We start from the raw sequence: 17,764 nt of genomic DNA, 5'->3' as shown, positions 1-17,764 counted from the left end.
TTAAACAAGCAGAGGGAGAGTGGGAGGGTAGTAAAGACAGAGAGAGAGAGGGAGAGAGAGACGGATATCCAATGCAGTGTATCCATGGTTACCTGCTTGTTGCTAGTGTTGTGTGGCATATTAATGAGCTCTTTTCCAAACAGCCAATCAGGAGTTGAGAATCAGCTGAGGTCAGTCCCTGGAAGTGACGTTATCACAGAAGAAGTGCCGCACCTTTCACATCCCCAAACTTGCTTTAGATCTGATCACATTGTTTGGCTACTGCTATCTCTTTGCCAGTATCAAGTTGCACAACCACAGCTACAATGAAATGAGGCTATGATCTGTACGATCTGAGTCTTTTTACTTTAATGCTGGATAAATAAAGGTCAAATTAAGAAAACATGGTCTTTATAAGTGCTTTCGGCTTTGATGCAGGTTATACTAGGTTTGTTTAAACTGTGGTATTTGGGGAAAGGTAAGAGGCAAAGAAAACTTACCGCAATCTTAAATGGAAAGGTTGTTTATATAATAGCGTCAACATTCATAATGAGTCTGAAACTGAAAATATCAGAGTCATAAATCAACAAATTGCCCAAGCATTTCAACCATTTGAGGTCTTTGTCATCTTCTTTCCTGTTCCTTATTACCAGAGTTTATGCTATCATTCAATTTTTATTTACTGTTTACATTAAGTATGAAGATTTTCCAATACATGGATTTCTGTTGTTTCCAATGTTTCTGTGGCCTTGAACCCCTACATGCTCATTGTAAAGTCACTCTGGATTCGATTATCAGCTGACACGTGAACAGGTGGTTTATATTTGTGGTTTATGGCTCGGCGAACGTGATATCTCAGGTGAAATCTCAGACACCACTGATTTTGCGGAAACTTGAGGGATGATGCATCCTCACACTGTGTTTCCAAAATTACACCGATTGGCCAAGTTGGGCGCTATAATTAAAAGTCAAAATTTCACACTTTGAAAGGCCCAAACTCTGGCTGGCTGACACAAAACTTGGCACACAAATACAGCAATTGTATCCTTACAAAGTACACTGACTGGCCTAATGGGGGCGCTATAATTAAGGTTAAAATTTAAAACTTTGAAAGGCCATAACTGCTACACCACCAGTCTGATTTTGCTGAAACTTGGAGGGACGATGTTGTTACTGATTGGCTCAAGTGCCGCCTGCATCATTTATACTTCTATATAGAGTGCTCTGAGTATAAATTAATTCACGGGGAATAGTTAGTGATTTCAACACCTACATTTAAAACTATGTTCCTCCTCCTATCTTTCTGACCTTCTGCGAATCTTTAAGCTTGAATGGAGGTATTATTTGTATTCAACCTCATGCTATTCTCCCTCCACAAGGGAAAGTAAGCGTTGCCTTTACTCCTGAATCGCTCAATTCATCTGTTCCTGGCTGAAGGTCTGTGTGTGGGAGTGCTTGCTATTGTTAATCCATGCTCTCTTTTAACCTGCTTCACACTTGCCTGAATAAAAGGATTCTTGAGCCTTTGTAAAACATGGGCTGTGATCCAACGCTCCGTACTCACACAATTACAATAGTGACTACAGTTCTTTTTAAATATGATCTTAGACACGAGGCATGCTGCCCTGCTGGATGTAGAAACTGAAGATTTTATTATTACAAAAGAAACAATGACTACTCTCTCCCTTTTGGTCTTTTGGGTATACTCAAAATATTTGCAGTCTCGCCCACTGTTGAATTCAATCTACTGAAAAAAAAAAAAAATCTCAAAGCAGTATTGTCAAAAGCCATGTTTTTAACACGACGCTGTGTACAGCAAATCTCAAAGTCAGTGCCTTGATCCTCAGTTACTGACTCGTCAATTATTTGAAGCATTTTGTTCCAATATGAGATATATAGTTGATAGCACAAAATCTGAAGGAATTATTGTACTTTCTAAAGGACAGTAGGTAAATTGAGTCCTTAACTCCTAATAGATATTAGAAATATGGCATTTTGGAAAAGAACTCTTAAATTATATTATTCCCGGACCTTCAGACACAAGAGATAGGAGTTCATCCTACTTATCAAACTAATTTAGTTCTTTAAACTGTTCTAGGCCAAGAATAGCATATGAGAAATCTTACTTTGCTTGACATAACCCTTTAAAGATCCACAGCAACTCTTTTGACATTTTCTGTAGCAAGCAAGACTTTCTAAAGCTTACTTTTAAATCACTATTAAGGACCAGGTCTTCTATATATTAGAGATGTTGCATGCTGAACTTAAGGTATATATCTATATAAATGTATGTATGTTTTTTTTACAATTTGGATAGATAGCGTTTTGGAAATGAATTCATCTTTTCCAGACCTCAGCTTTCACCTCATTCCTTCACCAAGATCCAGCAAAAAACCTTACATGCTGAAATCAGTGGAAGAATCTTTGTTTTCCTTTTCTTTCTTTTCTTAGCCTTTAGACTCTGTTCCACATTTACCTTTTTGGCATTTAACCTGACCCTCTTATCCAGAGTGACTTACAATGCATGAGCAGGTCTGGGTTCAGAGTCTTGCTCAGGGACACTTCCACGGAATTGAAGCCGTGACCTTTGTGTTGCGGGACAGTCTCTCTGACTGCTGGGCCCCCCTGCTGCTACAGACATTTATTTAAAAAAACAAAACAAAAAAAAAACAGACTTTTATTAATAAACATTCAGCAGCAAGTCGCTCTCTGTGAATGTGGTGGCATATGGCAGAGCTACCCAAGCCTACCTGTCACACACACACACACACACACACACACACACACACACACTAACATACTCAGACAAGCACATATGGCAAGGCAGTCCAGATGCTCTAAAACCCCCTGGACTGGAACATACCATTTCAGACCGCATCCCCAGATTGGACTGGACCACTTCTGCCGAGCCGTGATGAGTTATCAGTTTGAATAATTTGCCATCTCTGCCCAGCATGGGAGGTTGCACACAAGTACACACTCACACACACACACACACACACACACACACACACAGGCGCATGTCCGTGTGTGTTTGAGGGAAGGAGAATTTAGTATGGTTTAATGTAGCAGAGAAAAAAGAGGAGAGCAAAGAGGGAGTTCGGGGGCAGAAGTTGCCTCAGGATTTTGATTCACTGGAGCTTGAACTGTGCTCACACACTATCTCACACACACACACACACACACACACACTCTCTCACACACACAGGCAACTAACTCACACAAAACTGCTGTGTCACTGGAGAAGAGCAGTAATGTGCTGCAGTACTGCTTCGCTCTGCTGATTTTTTACTGTTTTGATATCCATCAGTAAAAATTTAAAAAGAGCAACACTGGAGCTTCAGTGGCAATAATCTTTGTAGTCTTTATTGCCCCCTTGTGGTCAATGGTCAACTATTTAATTGTCTAAGATTCCTCTTCCCCAACACACACACACACACACACACACACACACACACACTCACACAGTAGAGGCTAGTAAAGGCACACTGAGAATTGTATACGGAGTAGTGGCGCCCTGAGGCTCCTCTTGTCTTGTTTGGATTAATTTCACCTCTGACGTCAGAGCCATTCCTCACATTCACAGCCTAGACATCAATGTGTGTATGTGTCTGTGTCTGTGTGTGTGTGTGTGTGTGTGTGTGTGTGTGTGTGTGAGAAAGACAGAGAGGTTAGATGTTTGACCGGTTTGCCAACTTGTATCTAACATTTCATACTTTGGGCTATGATCGTGCCTGTTTTTGCAATTTGCTGCATTTTTCCTTATCCCTCATACTTTGCCATGGATACACACACACACACACACACACACACACACACACACACACACACTCGATAAAAGCTAATACTCTGTCCAGGAACTGTCTAGCTCTGCATCCTGTGGTACCAGCTGCTGCCCTCCAGGCATAGAGAAGGAGAGAGAGAAAGAGAGAGAGAGAGAGAGAGAGACTCATCTCCTTTTCCAGGCTTTCACTTATCATTACTAATAAAAATCAACAGGTATGTTATCTTTAGCTCCATAAGCATACAGTATTTTTGGATAATGTATGCGCAGAACAGTGTTCAGGTGTGTTTGTTTTGATCTCTCTCTCTCTCTCTCTCTCTCTCTCTCTCTCTCTCTCTCCCTCCACTTCTCTTTTCCAGTGTAGGGTGTGTCATTATTCACTCTTCTGTCTCCTCAGGCAGGCTTCACGTTTCAGAATTTTTGATTTCCTGAATGCGCCTCGACACACACGTGTCTGACGTACAGATGATGCTCTTGTGTAAGAGGCAGGTGGTTTGTAGAAGAACAAGGCAAAGAGAAAGTAACTAAGGACAGAGTAGAGAAGAGAAGAGAAGAGAAGAGAAGAGAAGAGAAGAGAAGAGAAGAGAAGAGAAGAGAAGAGAAGAGAAGAGATAATATTGAGACAAGTTGTGACAGAAACTTTCATGGTGACATCTTTGGAAGATTAAGAAGAGATGAATGAGAAGAGGGGAATGATGGAGAGACACAGACAGCGTGTGACCAGAGTGAAGGGGACAAGTCCTCCTCCATAGGACACACACACACACACACACACACACACACACACACACACACACACACATACATACACACACAGACTGCGGTTGCTTCTCCACAGCATCAGGTAAGCTTCCTGTAAACTGTAAACACTGTTTTGTTGTTTAATGGGTCCTTTCTCATTTGAATGCAATGAATGCAATTTCTCAGTTTGATTACCTGACATAACAAATCAAGGACTTGATGATAACTTGAATATGTGAACTATAAGATCTATATAAAAGGTTGTGGATGACACATATTCAAAAAGGTTGCATAATTGTAATCCAACTCAAAAATGAATCTGATTGGGAGAACATCAGTTGAAGAATCTTCACTACATGTAATTTGCTTTGAAAAATGAAAACACTGGGAAGCAGAGGGGTTTGTAGACGTGGTTTTGGTAAACAGAGTTGGAAGATAGCAGGATCTGCATGACAATAGCAGTCTGGGTTGTGTATAGCCTCCAGGTTTTAACAGGTACTGTATCTCTTTCTGAAACTACCCCCTTACTGAGACTACTGATATAGTTTCAAGATGAGATAAGAGATTTTTGGCTTGATTTGCATTATTACAACTTTTCGTTGATCATTACTTTAGATAAGAAAGTGGGAATACACCTACATCTTAGAAAAAGTTTAAGCGTTTTTTGGGAAATCAAGCTAAATTCTGAACGGGTTTAAACTGGAATTATCAGCAGTGATGTAGCAATGATCCCAACAGGTTCAAGTTGATTTGGGGCTTATTTCTCCTTTAAGATATTATGAATTTTGTTACCCAGAAATAGAAGCAGCACTTTATGTAAGATGTCTAGCCTTTACCCTTTAGAGATGGGAGCGGTGATACAGTCATGCCTTTAATATTTCTTATGGGACAAAGGAAATAACTTTTTATCTCTACTTTTTTTTTTTTTTTTAACTCTGCTTTCATCTAAAGCAGCTCCCAGACAAAGCTATGTCTCCTGCACAAGTTCACCTGAATAATCTGCTTTAATCCATCTGGTATCATAGATTTCAGATAAGTAAAGACTGGGAACTCCAGTGAGTGTGGACCAAATTTTGTGGATCGAATTTTGGTGGACTTGTAAACCAAACATACAGTAGATGCATTACATTTATATAAATGAGTAGAGATGACATTTTACCGCATATATAATGTGACCTGTTAAAGGTCATACCACATACTTCAGCCTGCAAATCCTGTAGTTCAACATTTTTAATCAGGTTCTGGATGAGTGCAGACACTCCCTCCATTACAACACAATCACAACACTCCAGCATGTGCATGCATGTTTTTTTGTTTTTTTCATGTAGGCTATTTTTGGTGCAGTAAAGAGCCTGGGTTGCATCTTTTAATTTATGTTGAGGTTGACGTGAAGGTTCAGGTGAAGTTTAAAAATAGGACCAGATCAGATGCTAAAGGAACAGTATGTTTAAACGTACAGTGAAAGAAGACAATATCATCTCATAAATCATTTCTGAGCCAATTTCTCTGTCATATCTGAAGTGTCATTTGTAGATAGGCTTGTACTGTATGTACATGCATGTGATTTAGCTGGTTGGTTTTACCCATGATGACTTATAATAAGAGCAATCAAGTCAAGTTTATTTATATAGCCCTTTATCACAAGCATGTCTCAGAGGACTTTACAGAGAATGTGTCTAGCTAGATCTAACTAAACACAATCAATGGTGAACAAAATGATGTAGGACAAGCATAGCGAAAAACACAAGGTAGGCAAGAGCAGATTTAGCAAGACAAGCAGTAGAACAAGTGAATAAGTAGAATAAGTGAACATTTGGAAAGTTTTGTTCCATAAAGACGTCCACCAACCAAAAATGTGACACATAGTCTGTTTTTAATATTGAACATCATGGAACTTTTTTTTCCCACATAAAATTAGATGGTATTTGGGATGAAACCCTTCATTCTAATACAATCATCTCAAGTGGCCTGCAATGAAAGACAAGAGGCAATGAGTCATCATCATTTCCACAACAGAAAAAAGGCTCCTTTTTTTAAACTTTTGTGCTAAAACACACCTGCTCATGACTCCAATGAACATGTAATTTTATATAAGCAACTTTGGAGATAGAGCGCTTATTGAAATGATACAGTAAAGCCTTTGATTTGAATCCTGACTCAAAACTCGGAAACACATTTGCTTGTTCCAAAGAGATCAACAAGGAAAAAAGGCTTAGTAGCTATGAAGAAAGTGTGACTGAGACAAAGCCTCACCAAATTTCCTCCTTAAAGGTCATGCTGCAGTGTGTCTGTGGTCCTTCTTAGGGATTCAATTTCAGCTAAGGACAGTAATCGTCTATTTGAAAAGTTTGATTCCAAAATAAAATATATCCATTTTAGAAAAAAAATCTTATCAACCAAGCTTCCCTGTATTGTTTTAAAATTACCATAAATTGTTCTCAGTTGTGTTGTCATGAGAGTGGGAGACACTTTTTTTTGTGCTAAATCTCATTCTGGAAGGAAACTCTTCATATTTCAGCTGATATTAATAAAGGCAACACAGTCAGATAGAAACAGATGCTTGCAAAAAAGAAAAAGAGATTAGATCTGATGCTTTGAATTTTCCTTTCTGAAACGCAGTGTCATTACAAGGAATGTCCAGCTTTACATACAATATGTTTGGATCTTAATTACATGGGCATGTGCAAATTTTGCAATAATACACCAAGGTGTAAGCAAAACACAGACAGAGACACACAGACACACACACGCACACAACATCCACCTGTAACTTATGAGGATGTGAATGCAGTGAGGTGTAACCCGATCTGCCGTGACCATCCCTGCCCTGCAGTCAGTCAGCCAGCGTAGACAAAGCCTTAGATACTATTAAATATTCGTCTCACTTTACCAGGAGTAAAAAAGAATATGTATATGATCCCATAACAGAAGCTGAAGGGGAAAATAGTGAGAAACCATGATCATATGCACAGCTAGACACGCAATGTTGGATTAACTTCAGACAGCTCTTTGTCAGCCAAAGAGTTATGAAAATTATGTACAAGACAGACAGAGACACAGATAATTATCAGATATATGGAAAGAGGAAGGAGGAAAACAAAGCCACACACATACACACACACACGCGCGCGGTTAACAGAACAGGTGCTGGGCAGAGATTGAGTCGAATGAGTCCCAAATCTGTCATTATTCTCACTAAACCAGCATGAATGAACATTTAAATATTCCCTGATCTACTCAAGACAGCCAGAAAATAGGGGATGGAGTAGTAGTAGGAAAATAAAAGCCTTAAAATAAAATCTTTCTGAATCCATGTCACCTCGTGTTTCCAGGAGGATGCATGGCCGTTGCCTTGAAGGACAGCGGCGACGGAGCCAGCATTTCCTCCCGGTCATCTGGCTGTGGGTGCTGGTGGCCGCTCCACCCACAGGTAGTGAGTGATTCCCACAGAAAGAAGAAAGAAGAAAACATTTGCTGATTGATGATTGTTCTAGGGACATAATATATTTGTTGCATCTGTAAAGGGCTCTCAGGTGGCGTAACACACCCTCTGGCAGCCATATTGGAGGTCCTCAGCTCTTGGGCAACAGTGGTTGTGAACAGCTAATTGTGTTTCTAAACTTGGCCATTTCAAAAGAATTGAAAAGACCCATTCATTTCTGTGTTGTTTTTGATGGGGAACTGATAATTTCCCCATCTGATCGTCAGCTTGTTAGCAGCTAACTATTGTCTTGTAAACTCATCTGATTTAGGCACTAGCTAACGAATCTAGTTGGAGCAAATGCTAAAGCTAGTAGTGGTAGCTAGTAGTTGCATGTTTACACTGACATTGGGTGCTTTGCAAAGTTGGCTTGCTGGCTTCTAGCTACCCAAAAGCCAGCTGTTAGTGTAGGGTAAGCATCAAGGATGAAAACCACATACAACAAAAAAACAAGTATGTCATTCATAATAAACTGCGACCAGATTAGTGCAGGTTATTTTATTGGGGCTGCTGTGACAAGTGGTAGTGTCAAGTATCCCATGGCTCTATGCGCAGTGGGGTTATTTGAATTTTTTGGAGTGAGTGTTTACAGTACATCCATATTTCATTCAAGGGTCTATGAGCTATATTTAAATGTTAGAGGAGCCAATTAGAAAAACTATGACAACTGTGTCTGTAATATATAATCCCAAAGTTTTGAATGATCATATTTTAGCATAGCCAAGCCAAATGATTAATTCCATCTCTGTAATCAAAAACCTAGATAGCTAGGCTAGTATGGCTAGTTTGAATTTGGGTCAGCTAGGCTAACTAGCTAAAGTAGATTACTTAGAATGGTTAGACTGCTAGGCTTACCTCCTCTCATACTCCTTAGTTGCCTTTTTCACTGGGCTTCAGTCTAACGTTAAAGTTAACCTAACCTTAACATGTTTCTCTGCCTGGTCTAACTCAACCAATGACATTATTTCTGCCTCTACATTTCTTTCCTCTCTCTCCACCTCCCTCTCCTCAGTCCTTGGTTATTTCCTGGGGGAGAGTAAGGCAGTATTAAGAGACTGTGTGGACCACTGGATCCTGCAGGACAGGGCGGCCATGCCTCTGCTCTTTCAGATGACCGTGTGCATCCACATCCGCGTGGTGGTCCCGGGGTCCTGGGTGGCCTTCTCTTACAGCTCTGCCCGCGCACCCAGGCCTGAGCTGGGGCTGGAGGGAGACGACGGGGCGCTGTACGGGTGGCTGCTGGGGGTCCGACACCGATTTCCTCTCCAGCTGTCCCCAACACACTGGCACAGGGTGTGTCTGAGGAGGGACGTGCGGGGCAACTCCTTCAGCCTAGAGGTAATGCATACTCAGAGGTGGTAGAAGTACACAAATTCCTTACTCAAGTAAAAGTGCAAATACTCATCTAAAAATATGCTCTGGTAGAAGTTGAAGTACCGTTTAAAATCCTTTACTCAAGTCTTAAATTTACTTAAAGTATAACAGTAAAAGTAGTCCTAAAAAAGGCATTTCTACAGGGTTTCTCTGTTACACTGAATCAGAAAGAGTCGGCACCTCAAATCAGTAACGTTAATTCTAGGACAGGTGAATTCACTAACGCTAATTATCTGCTCTCTTGTTGCTGCTCTCTTCTTCGTGTTGCTTCTCTCTCTGTCCCTTTCCCTCCTTTTTGGTGTCACTTTGGTGAACAAGCAGACAATCACATTTGGGTCTTGATCAGCTGCTTCCGGCATTGAAGCTGTCTGATGCGGAAAATAAAAAAAAAATAAAAAAAAATAAAAAAATTTTAAGTGAAAGAAAACCGAAACTCGAAAGGACTTAGTATTTTTACTTCAATACTTCCCACTTCTGTGCATACTATCATTATGTTTTCGGTGCCGTTTGTTTGTTTGTGTTTGTTTGTCTGTTTGCAGGATTAGGATTACGGAAAAACTACTGGCCCGATTTTCATGAAACTTCGTGGAAGGGTGTAGCATGGGCCAAGTTGTTTGTAAAGCATTTAGCACTGTAATAATATTTTAATGAAGTTTATTCATCGCTATTTGACCAAAGTCGTCTTTTATACACTGACATACATCACTGGCATTTTCAGGCGTCTTGGTGTTGTTATTTGGTGCGAATCCAAGTTTGAACGCCATTGTTCTCACCTGCCCTAACAAACCGAACTAAAGGAGTAAAAGTTCAAATAATTCACATAAAACGTTGTGAAATGAGCACGAACTCTGACACGCAGATTTACATGCTGTGGACACAAATTATGTTCTTCTGCCACAGACTGAATTCTGTGACAATAACACAAATTGGACACAGCATTTTCAGCTAAAGGTTGGCTAATCGTTAATTAAGTTTAAGATAAGATAAGATAGCACTTTATTGATCCCTTGGGGAAATTCAGGATTTAGGCAAGTAAATTTAGGCAACCAACACATAATTTGGTGTTAACAAGTTGTGTTCATTTCACATATTTGTGTGATATCAGGTTTAAATAAACTCCTCCAAACATACTTGGTGTGAATGCGATGATAAATGTTGCATTTCTCAAGTCCAAGCGACAACAACTGCACAGCTGCAGCAAAATGGTCACTACTCCTTGACTACTTTATGTCCTTCCATAGGAGGTATCACTGCATTACACTGAACAATTGTACTAATGTAACACTCTTATCCAGAGCAACTTAAACGCTTTCTTGAAGTTCTAGCTGCTTTTATTGAGTGAAATATTCAAATACAAGACGCCATGTTTTTATGGCTGTACCATTACATCAAATGGAAAAAATCTAAATGTTTGTGCATCATTTTATACATGTTTCCCTGTAATTCAGCATGACATATTTGGTATCTTTGGAAACCTTGGGATCTTGATTAGAATTTAAAATAAAGTTCTGTGGGTTTGAGTGAATCTCAGGTGCGCGACATGCGTTTGTAATGACGGCCCCGCCGGTGGAATCGTGGGGTTTTAACAATATGGCTGAGCAGGTTTGGTTTCAGTGTCTCGCTCAAGAACACACTAGTGGACACCCTGGTGGATATGCTGTCTCTCTGTATCCACTAGGCAACGTACACATGCTGTATATAATTTTTTCAGGTTGACGGGGAGGTGGTGGCTGAGAGGACGGTCATTGCTCAGGCCATCCCCCCCTCTGGCTCCCTGCGGCTGGGCTGTCGACCTAGAGACCGACCCCCGGGGGCCGCGCTGGCAGAGGTGGAGCTATACCTGTTCCGCATGTGGGCAGACCTGGATGACCATGCCGCCTGCGAGGACGGCTCTGTGATTAGCTGGGACTCTCGGTTTTGGGGCGTGACCAGAGCCAGGGCCAGACAGAGAGACCCTAACCTTCCGTGTGGTGAGACAAACACGCATAAATCGTGTTTGAATCGTCATTGAATCATAGACAGCTTGATCTTATCTCTTGTAGATATTTCATATTTGTTTTAGCGCTTGTAGATATTCTATATTTCTCTGATCACTCTGGGCCATTGTGCATGAATGACATTACTAATTACTAACTACATCACTAATATAATGCAGGGTGATCTTTCATGTCCTTTCAAATGGATTTCATGATTTCATCAAGGTAATAGACTAACATAATAATAATAGCTATATAGCAATAATAGCTAACTAAAATACTGCATGGCATTAGGTAGGCAGCATAGAAGTCCCCTGATGCATCTTTCCTGTATTGCTACAGTGGTCACCGCAGCCTATTAGTTCACAAAGTATAAATGATTATTTCAAAATCAAACTTGTATCTCAAGTCCATCAAGTTTGTGTTAGTCCGTGCAAAGCAGTGCGCTGGCTTATAAGGTGCTGATGAAAACATACTGCATAAATTCACAAATGAAGAAGAGGCCAAGGGGCCTCAGTCCAGTATTTCTTCAATAATCAATATTTATTATTACACAAGGATTTATGGTAACACTTTATTTTCCAGGTCCACAATTTCCTAATAATTTCCTAGAAAGGAACTGTTAATTTCTTAGGAAGTTTCCTGGAAAGAACCATGAAATGATGTAGTAGTTATATAGAAAAAGTAAGTATTCTGGTGGAGTCTATAAGATACTGTAAATTTCTAAAAGAATTTCCTGGAAAGAACTGTAAAACTATAAATCTTTTATGGGAAAAATAACAGGCAGAGGTCAATTATCAGAAGTCATTATTCATATAATTATATAATATAGTTATTTGTTGAATTCTTAATTAATTGTAGTTAATTTCTAATTTTCTATATAACTACTACATAATTTAATGGTTCTTTCCAGGAAACTTCCTAAGAAATTAATAGTTTCTTTCTAGGAAAGTATTAGGAAATTGTGGACCCGGAGCAAATCTTCCAAATAATTCCTCTTGGGATGGAGCAGTGATAGAGCGGTAGTGTGGAGTTACATGCAGCACATTGCACTAAGACGTGGGACTTCTATGGTGCCTTCATCTGTAACGGTTATGTAGATAGTTGTGCATGTGTTTAGAGCATGTTGGATGGTGAATGTTGCATGTTTTGTGCTTCTTGTAGAACACAGATGGGTGAGACGTGGGGCAAGAGTTTGGAAATATATCGAATGGATTCTTGGTGTGTTATTGTGTCTATTAACACATTTCATGCGTGTGTGTATATGTGTCTGTGTCCTTAGGTGTATGTGCGTAAGTTTTTGTAAGTGTGTGTGTATGTGTGCATGAGAGAGAGAGGAAGAGGAGACAGAGAAAAAAGAGACGTAATAGATAATAAGAGGGAGAGAGAAAGAGTGAGAGGTTTGTGTGGAGAGGTACATCACACTATTTTAAGCAAGGAAAAGTCTTAATCACCACATTTACTGTTTCAGCATCTTTAACTGGACAAGCTGGTCGCTTGTACTTAACTCCACCGACTGGTAAGTATTACTTAGAATAGAATAGAATAGAATAGAATAGAATAAACTTAAACTCTGTTTTCACTCTAACATCAGAAATAATAACTAATGAAACAGTATCTACAATCTCCTGAACTACAGTGTTACCTCCTGATTATCACTTGACTTCCCCCTTCCTACTTTCTCCTTTACCAGCATCTCGCACTACTACTACCTCAAGTCCTGTCATAGCAACGTCTCTCAAGCACACGCTCAGCCAATCACAGGTCACAGGTGAGTGATGATGACAGCAACACTGACATTATTGCCACGGTAACATGAGGATAGAGCATGAAGGTACAACTGGTACAGTGTCAACGATAAAATCACTTACACTGCATAAGTTACACTGTAAAAGCTACATTGCATGACTGCCAAAACATTTCCATTTAAAACATTTTAAATTATTTAAGAGCCTGTTCGTTACTGTTTTGTTAGTAGTAGGTTAAAATAGTAAACTTTGATATCCTCATGGCATTTTGGCAACATCTTTGCTGCTAAGCGTTCACTGCTGTGGTGTTTCTGAACTGCACTTCCCAGAGATCACCTGTCAATCAAACCGTGTGGGTGGAGCTTGGATTTTCTGTTGATGCAGTTTGAGTTTCTCTTTTCTTTGTCTGTTCAGCCATGGTGGCTATCGCTGCTCATGCTAACTACCCAGTTCTTCTTCTATTTATCCCAAAAACATTTCTGTTGCTGCTGCTGGAAACGTAAAGCGCATCACTTCCTGTGTGCCAGAGGATTTTCCTTGGAAAGACTACTTTACACCAGGTGTTTAGGACAGTAAATGTAGCAAATGTAAAAGCTTTAATTAACTGGGTATAGGTTGAATCACTGTTGTGATAAACTTGCGATAGATAGTAGCAAAATTGACATTTATTTATATGAAAATTCCGCGGATAATAACTTCAAGTATTCTAACTGAATATAATATGTTGTAACTTAAAAACATGACAGCTGTCTTTATTTCCTATTTACAGTTTCACCAGTGAGCGAAGCCAGTGGCACCCGTTCCACTGAACAACCCACTGATCATCCCGCAAGCATCAGCAGCCAAACAGAGCATCCTTCAGTCACACCGTCACTCAATTCATCCGTTTCCACGACTACCTCAACAAATGCGACCCCGCCCACAACGCTGAGCCCAGTCAACCGGAGCACAGATTCACCAGCCGCTGACGGGACGCCATCTTACACTGTGGCCATGTTATCCTCTACTGTGCCTGCTACGACAGTGACAGCTAACAGAGATCCAGATCACAGTCCAGTTTCACCAGTAACCAGTGATCACCGAGCTACTTCAGACGCCACGTCTCATCCTGCAAGTTCAGCTCCGCCCTCTGATGCCAGTCCAACCAATCAGATCCCAACCAGTACCCAAACGTCTCCAATCACAACTCTGCCTGCCAACCAAACCACGCCCCCAAAATCACTCACAACAGGTTAGTCTGACGCATACATTTTTGATACATACGTGTGTGTGGGTGTGGTATAATAACTTGTCCTGATGCAGTATAGGCCTGTTATTACTGTAGTACTGTGCTACTGATGTGAAGCAGAAACACATCACCTGCTTTCATCTGCTTTCTTTCTTCTTGTAGGATCCCCTCTGGTGAACTGTGATATCACCCGGCTCTGTTCCAATGAGCGTAAGTGATATTCAGCTTTTGTCCAATCACAGCATTTCATTTATACTACCAGCCAAAAGTTTGGGCACACACATTTTTCTTTATTTTTTACCATTTTTTACATTTTAGCATAATAGTAAAGACATCAAAACTATGAACAAATGGAATTATGCAGTGACCAAAAAGTGTTAAACAAATCAAAACTATCTTATATTTTAGATTCTTTAAAGTAGCCGCCTTTTGCCTTGATGGAAAGACAAAGGCTTTGGAAAGAAATTCATACATAGGCATCAACTTCACTATTTATATCTGAAAAACTAATTTGAAGCATTTAAGCATAAGCCTTTAGAGCAAAATGACTTTTAAGATAATGAAAAACATAGTACATTCAATCAGGTGTGTCCAAACTTTTGAATGGTAGTGTACATATTTGTATTTGTATAAGACTTCCTTACAACTTCATTTTTTTCCACAGATGCTTACTATTGGATGTTTCTAAGCGTGAAAGCCACAGGGACCAATAGGACTGAGACAGATGTCCACGACTGGGTGAGCGTGACAACACTCATTTCTAACGTCACCTCCTCACAAACAAGTCTTGCAAGCAAATTATTGGTTTGCGAGTCAATATAGCATTATCAGTTGATTCCTGCCAAATGGAAAGAGGTAGCTGTACATTCCTACCCTGGGTTACACCTGAACTTAGTTTTGACTGGGACTGTCAGTGGTGGAAATGATCACACATCGCTTTTTGTGATGGAGAAGTGAAGAAACCTGAATGGAATGCCATTACATTGTGTTTAAGATGTTTATCAATCTCTCTCTAGCAACCTTCTCTCTCTCTCTCTCTCTCTCTCTCTGTCTCCCCATTCTTAATTCAATTTAACTTGCTTTATTTTTCTATCAAAGATGAGAACAATGCAGAATTTATACATTAAATCCCTTTTCCTCTTGTATCAGTATGTGCATGTGCATATGTATCAGCTCCCATCTTTCTCTCTCCCTCCCTCCCTCAGGTTTCAAATGTGTTTAGTTGTGACACTGAGGCGGTCAGAACTACAACAGCTGCACATGATGCAGACATGAAGGATTTATGTCAAGGTGGCAGAAAGCTTCAGGTCAGTCTCTCAGAAACACGCATCATCCCTTCACGTAACACAATAAAATTAATTTCCGTCTGAAATACTGTAAAATGTAAGATTGTGAAAACCTGGTTGATCATACTGGTAAACAACAACAACCACACTCCCTTCTCTCTCTCTCTCTCTCTCTCTCTCCAGATATTAGAGGTGTCCTGTGATGCAAATAAGGAAATAAGGTGTGTCAGTATACCTACTTTGTTTAATTGTTGTATTTTCCGCACTCTACTTCCTCTCAGTGGTGTGAATACTTTGTTTATATGTTATGTTAGGCGTGCAAACTGCAGCCTGCTGTTGCAGCTCAGCCACGCTGTCTCAGTGTGTAAACTCCAGCATGCACTGCAGAGAGCTCGAGACGAGCCGCTGCAAGCAAGACTGATAGGAGAGGTGGAGAGAGTTGGTGGGTAGATCTATCTATCTATCTATCTATCTGTCTATCTATCTATCTATCTATCTATCTATCTATCTATCTATCTATCCATCTATCCATCTATCTATCTATCTATCTATCTATCACACAAACAAAAAAACAAAAACAAAAAAGCACCCACACAGATACACAAGGAAATTCACACCATTACACCTACACCTACACACACTCACACATGCATGCTGCACACAGACACACATACACGTGTGCAGACAAACACACCCACACACACACACACACACACACACACACACACACACACACACACACACGCACGGTATGTATATGAGTGCACACATACACAAACACATGCATTTATGTGAGCAAGCAAACACACGCAAACATGCACATACACACAGAAATGCGCACCATTACGCCCATGCCCACTCACACATGCACTTGCACACACAGGTGTAGGCGTGCACATGCATACACACACACACACAGATACACTCATGTATGTATATGAGCACACACACATTAACACACGCACATACACGTGTACGTACACGTGCAGGCAGAGTTACACACAATTACAAACACATGTATTTACATGTATTTTACACACACACACACACATCCACATGCATATGCAAAAATGTGAAACGCATACACACACACACACACACAAACACACACACACACACACAGAGTATTTCTCATATTGATTTTGTCAACATCATTTGATAGGTCGAGAGCTGTGTGAGGATGTGGAGCCCTCAAGTGGTGGTTTTGTAAGATGCACATCCTCATCTTCACTGGGTGATATCTGTCAGTCAGACACACACTCCGGCCTCACATGGTGAGCACCATCTTTGTGTGTGTGTGTGTGTGTGTGTATGTGTGTATACCCTATATGTGTGTGTGTGTGTGTGTTTGTATGTGTTCTGTGTATCTTATCCATGTCTGTCCAATAGCTCCTTCATAGAGCCAGGATCCACTCCACTCCCACAGCCTGAGAGAGAATCCTGCAGCTGTGAGTACCGAACACACACACACACACACACACCCACACACACACATCCTGTTCACAGACACCCAAATATCCACCAGGATTCAATTTAGTCTCTGCTGCTGTAACCATATCTGTCTGTGCCTCAGGGGAGAAGCCTCGCTTTTGTGACTGCACCGCTTTCTGTAGAGATACACGTAAGAAAACAGCATTTTGTTTGTCTGACTCTCTGAATGTTTGTCCTATAATCTCAATCATAAATCATTTGTGGATATATGTGCATATTTCCCACACAGCTGGTAAATGTGCACATTGAGTGAGTGTGCACTTTAAACTATAACATACCTTCCTCTCTCTCATTTTGTTGTTTTTCCTCTTCAGGTCAGTTTTTTGCCCTAAGCATCAATATCAGCAGTCCTACTGTTGATGTGAACTTCATAGAAAACATGGTATGTACAGCACAGTTTGGTGTAAATATACTTATTGATGTATTTATGCTATACATAATTGATATTAATGACTTTCTGACTCTATTTCACAGCTGTCCAAACTTGGCGTAGCCCCTGCTTGTGACACCATGTCAGAGTAAGTCTACATCCACACTGAATCTCTCACAACACATACAACTGTTAAAAAATATTGTGGGTTTGCTAGTTGTTGTCATTACTTCTGCTATGCTGATTCACTACAGTTTCCAGTCGAAACTGTAGATGTCACCACTGTGCTGTGTGTTTAATCAGCTC

General features: G+C 40.3%; 1 protein-coding gene and 1 long non-coding RNA gene across 2 annotated transcripts; both read left to right on the top strand.

Moving 5' to 3' along the window:
* Positions 1 to 4,391: 4,391 nt before the first annotated feature.
* LOC139654253 (uncharacterized) lies at positions 4,392 to 9,117 on the top strand. Its single transcript, XR_011696019.1, has 3 exons — positions 4,392 to 4,607; positions 7,837 to 7,934; positions 8,998 to 9,117. It is a non-coding gene; the product is annotated as an uncharacterized lncRNA (long non-coding RNA).
* Positions 9,118 to 9,206: 89 nt separating this feature from the next.
* LOC139654240 (mucin-5AC-like) lies at positions 9,207 to 17,610 on the top strand. Its single transcript, XM_071531321.1, has 15 exons — positions 9,207 to 9,323; positions 11,071 to 11,329; positions 12,807 to 12,854; positions 13,029 to 13,106; positions 13,853 to 14,314; positions 14,474 to 14,521; positions 14,976 to 15,049; positions 15,517 to 15,618; positions 15,781 to 15,818; positions 15,912 to 16,039; positions 16,760 to 16,871; positions 16,987 to 17,045; positions 17,171 to 17,218; positions 17,403 to 17,470; positions 17,563 to 17,610. The coding sequence occupies exons 2-15, from the start codon at positions 11,209 to 11,211 to the stop codon at positions 17,608 to 17,610; spliced, it is 1,434 nt and encodes a 477-aa protein (XP_071387422.1). The 5' UTR covers positions 9,207 to 9,323; positions 11,071 to 11,208.
* The last annotated feature ends 154 nt before the right edge of the window (positions 17,611 to 17,764 follow it).

Source organism: Centroberyx affinis, unplaced genomic scaffold (assembly GCF_046629955.1).
Source record: "Centroberyx affinis isolate AG114_WGS23_722 - 3 ecotype Tasmania unplaced genomic scaffold, CSIRO-AGI_Caff_v1 ptg002065l_1, whole genome shotgun sequence".
In the NCBI taxonomy this organism is placed as follows: domain Eukaryota; kingdom Metazoa; phylum Chordata; class Actinopteri; order Beryciformes; family Berycidae; genus Centroberyx; species Centroberyx affinis.
Note: the sequence above shows the minus strand (reverse complement) of the source record. Positions and strands in the feature narration are given on the sequence as shown.

Excerpts from the sequence above, each read along its gene's own strand:
- LOC139654240 (XM_071531321.1), top strand. The coding sequence starts at position 11,209 with ATGTGGGCAGACCTGGATGACCATGCCGCCTGCGAGGACGGCTCTGTG. Across the intron at positions 12,855-13,028 it reads GTACTTAACTCCACCGACTG|CATCTCGCACTACTACTACC; the intron begins GTAAGTATTACT and ends CTCCTTTACCAG. Across the intron at positions 17,471-17,562 it reads TGAACTTCATAGAAAACATG|CTGTCCAAACTTGGCGTAGC; the intron begins GTATGTACAGCA and ends TCTATTTCACAG.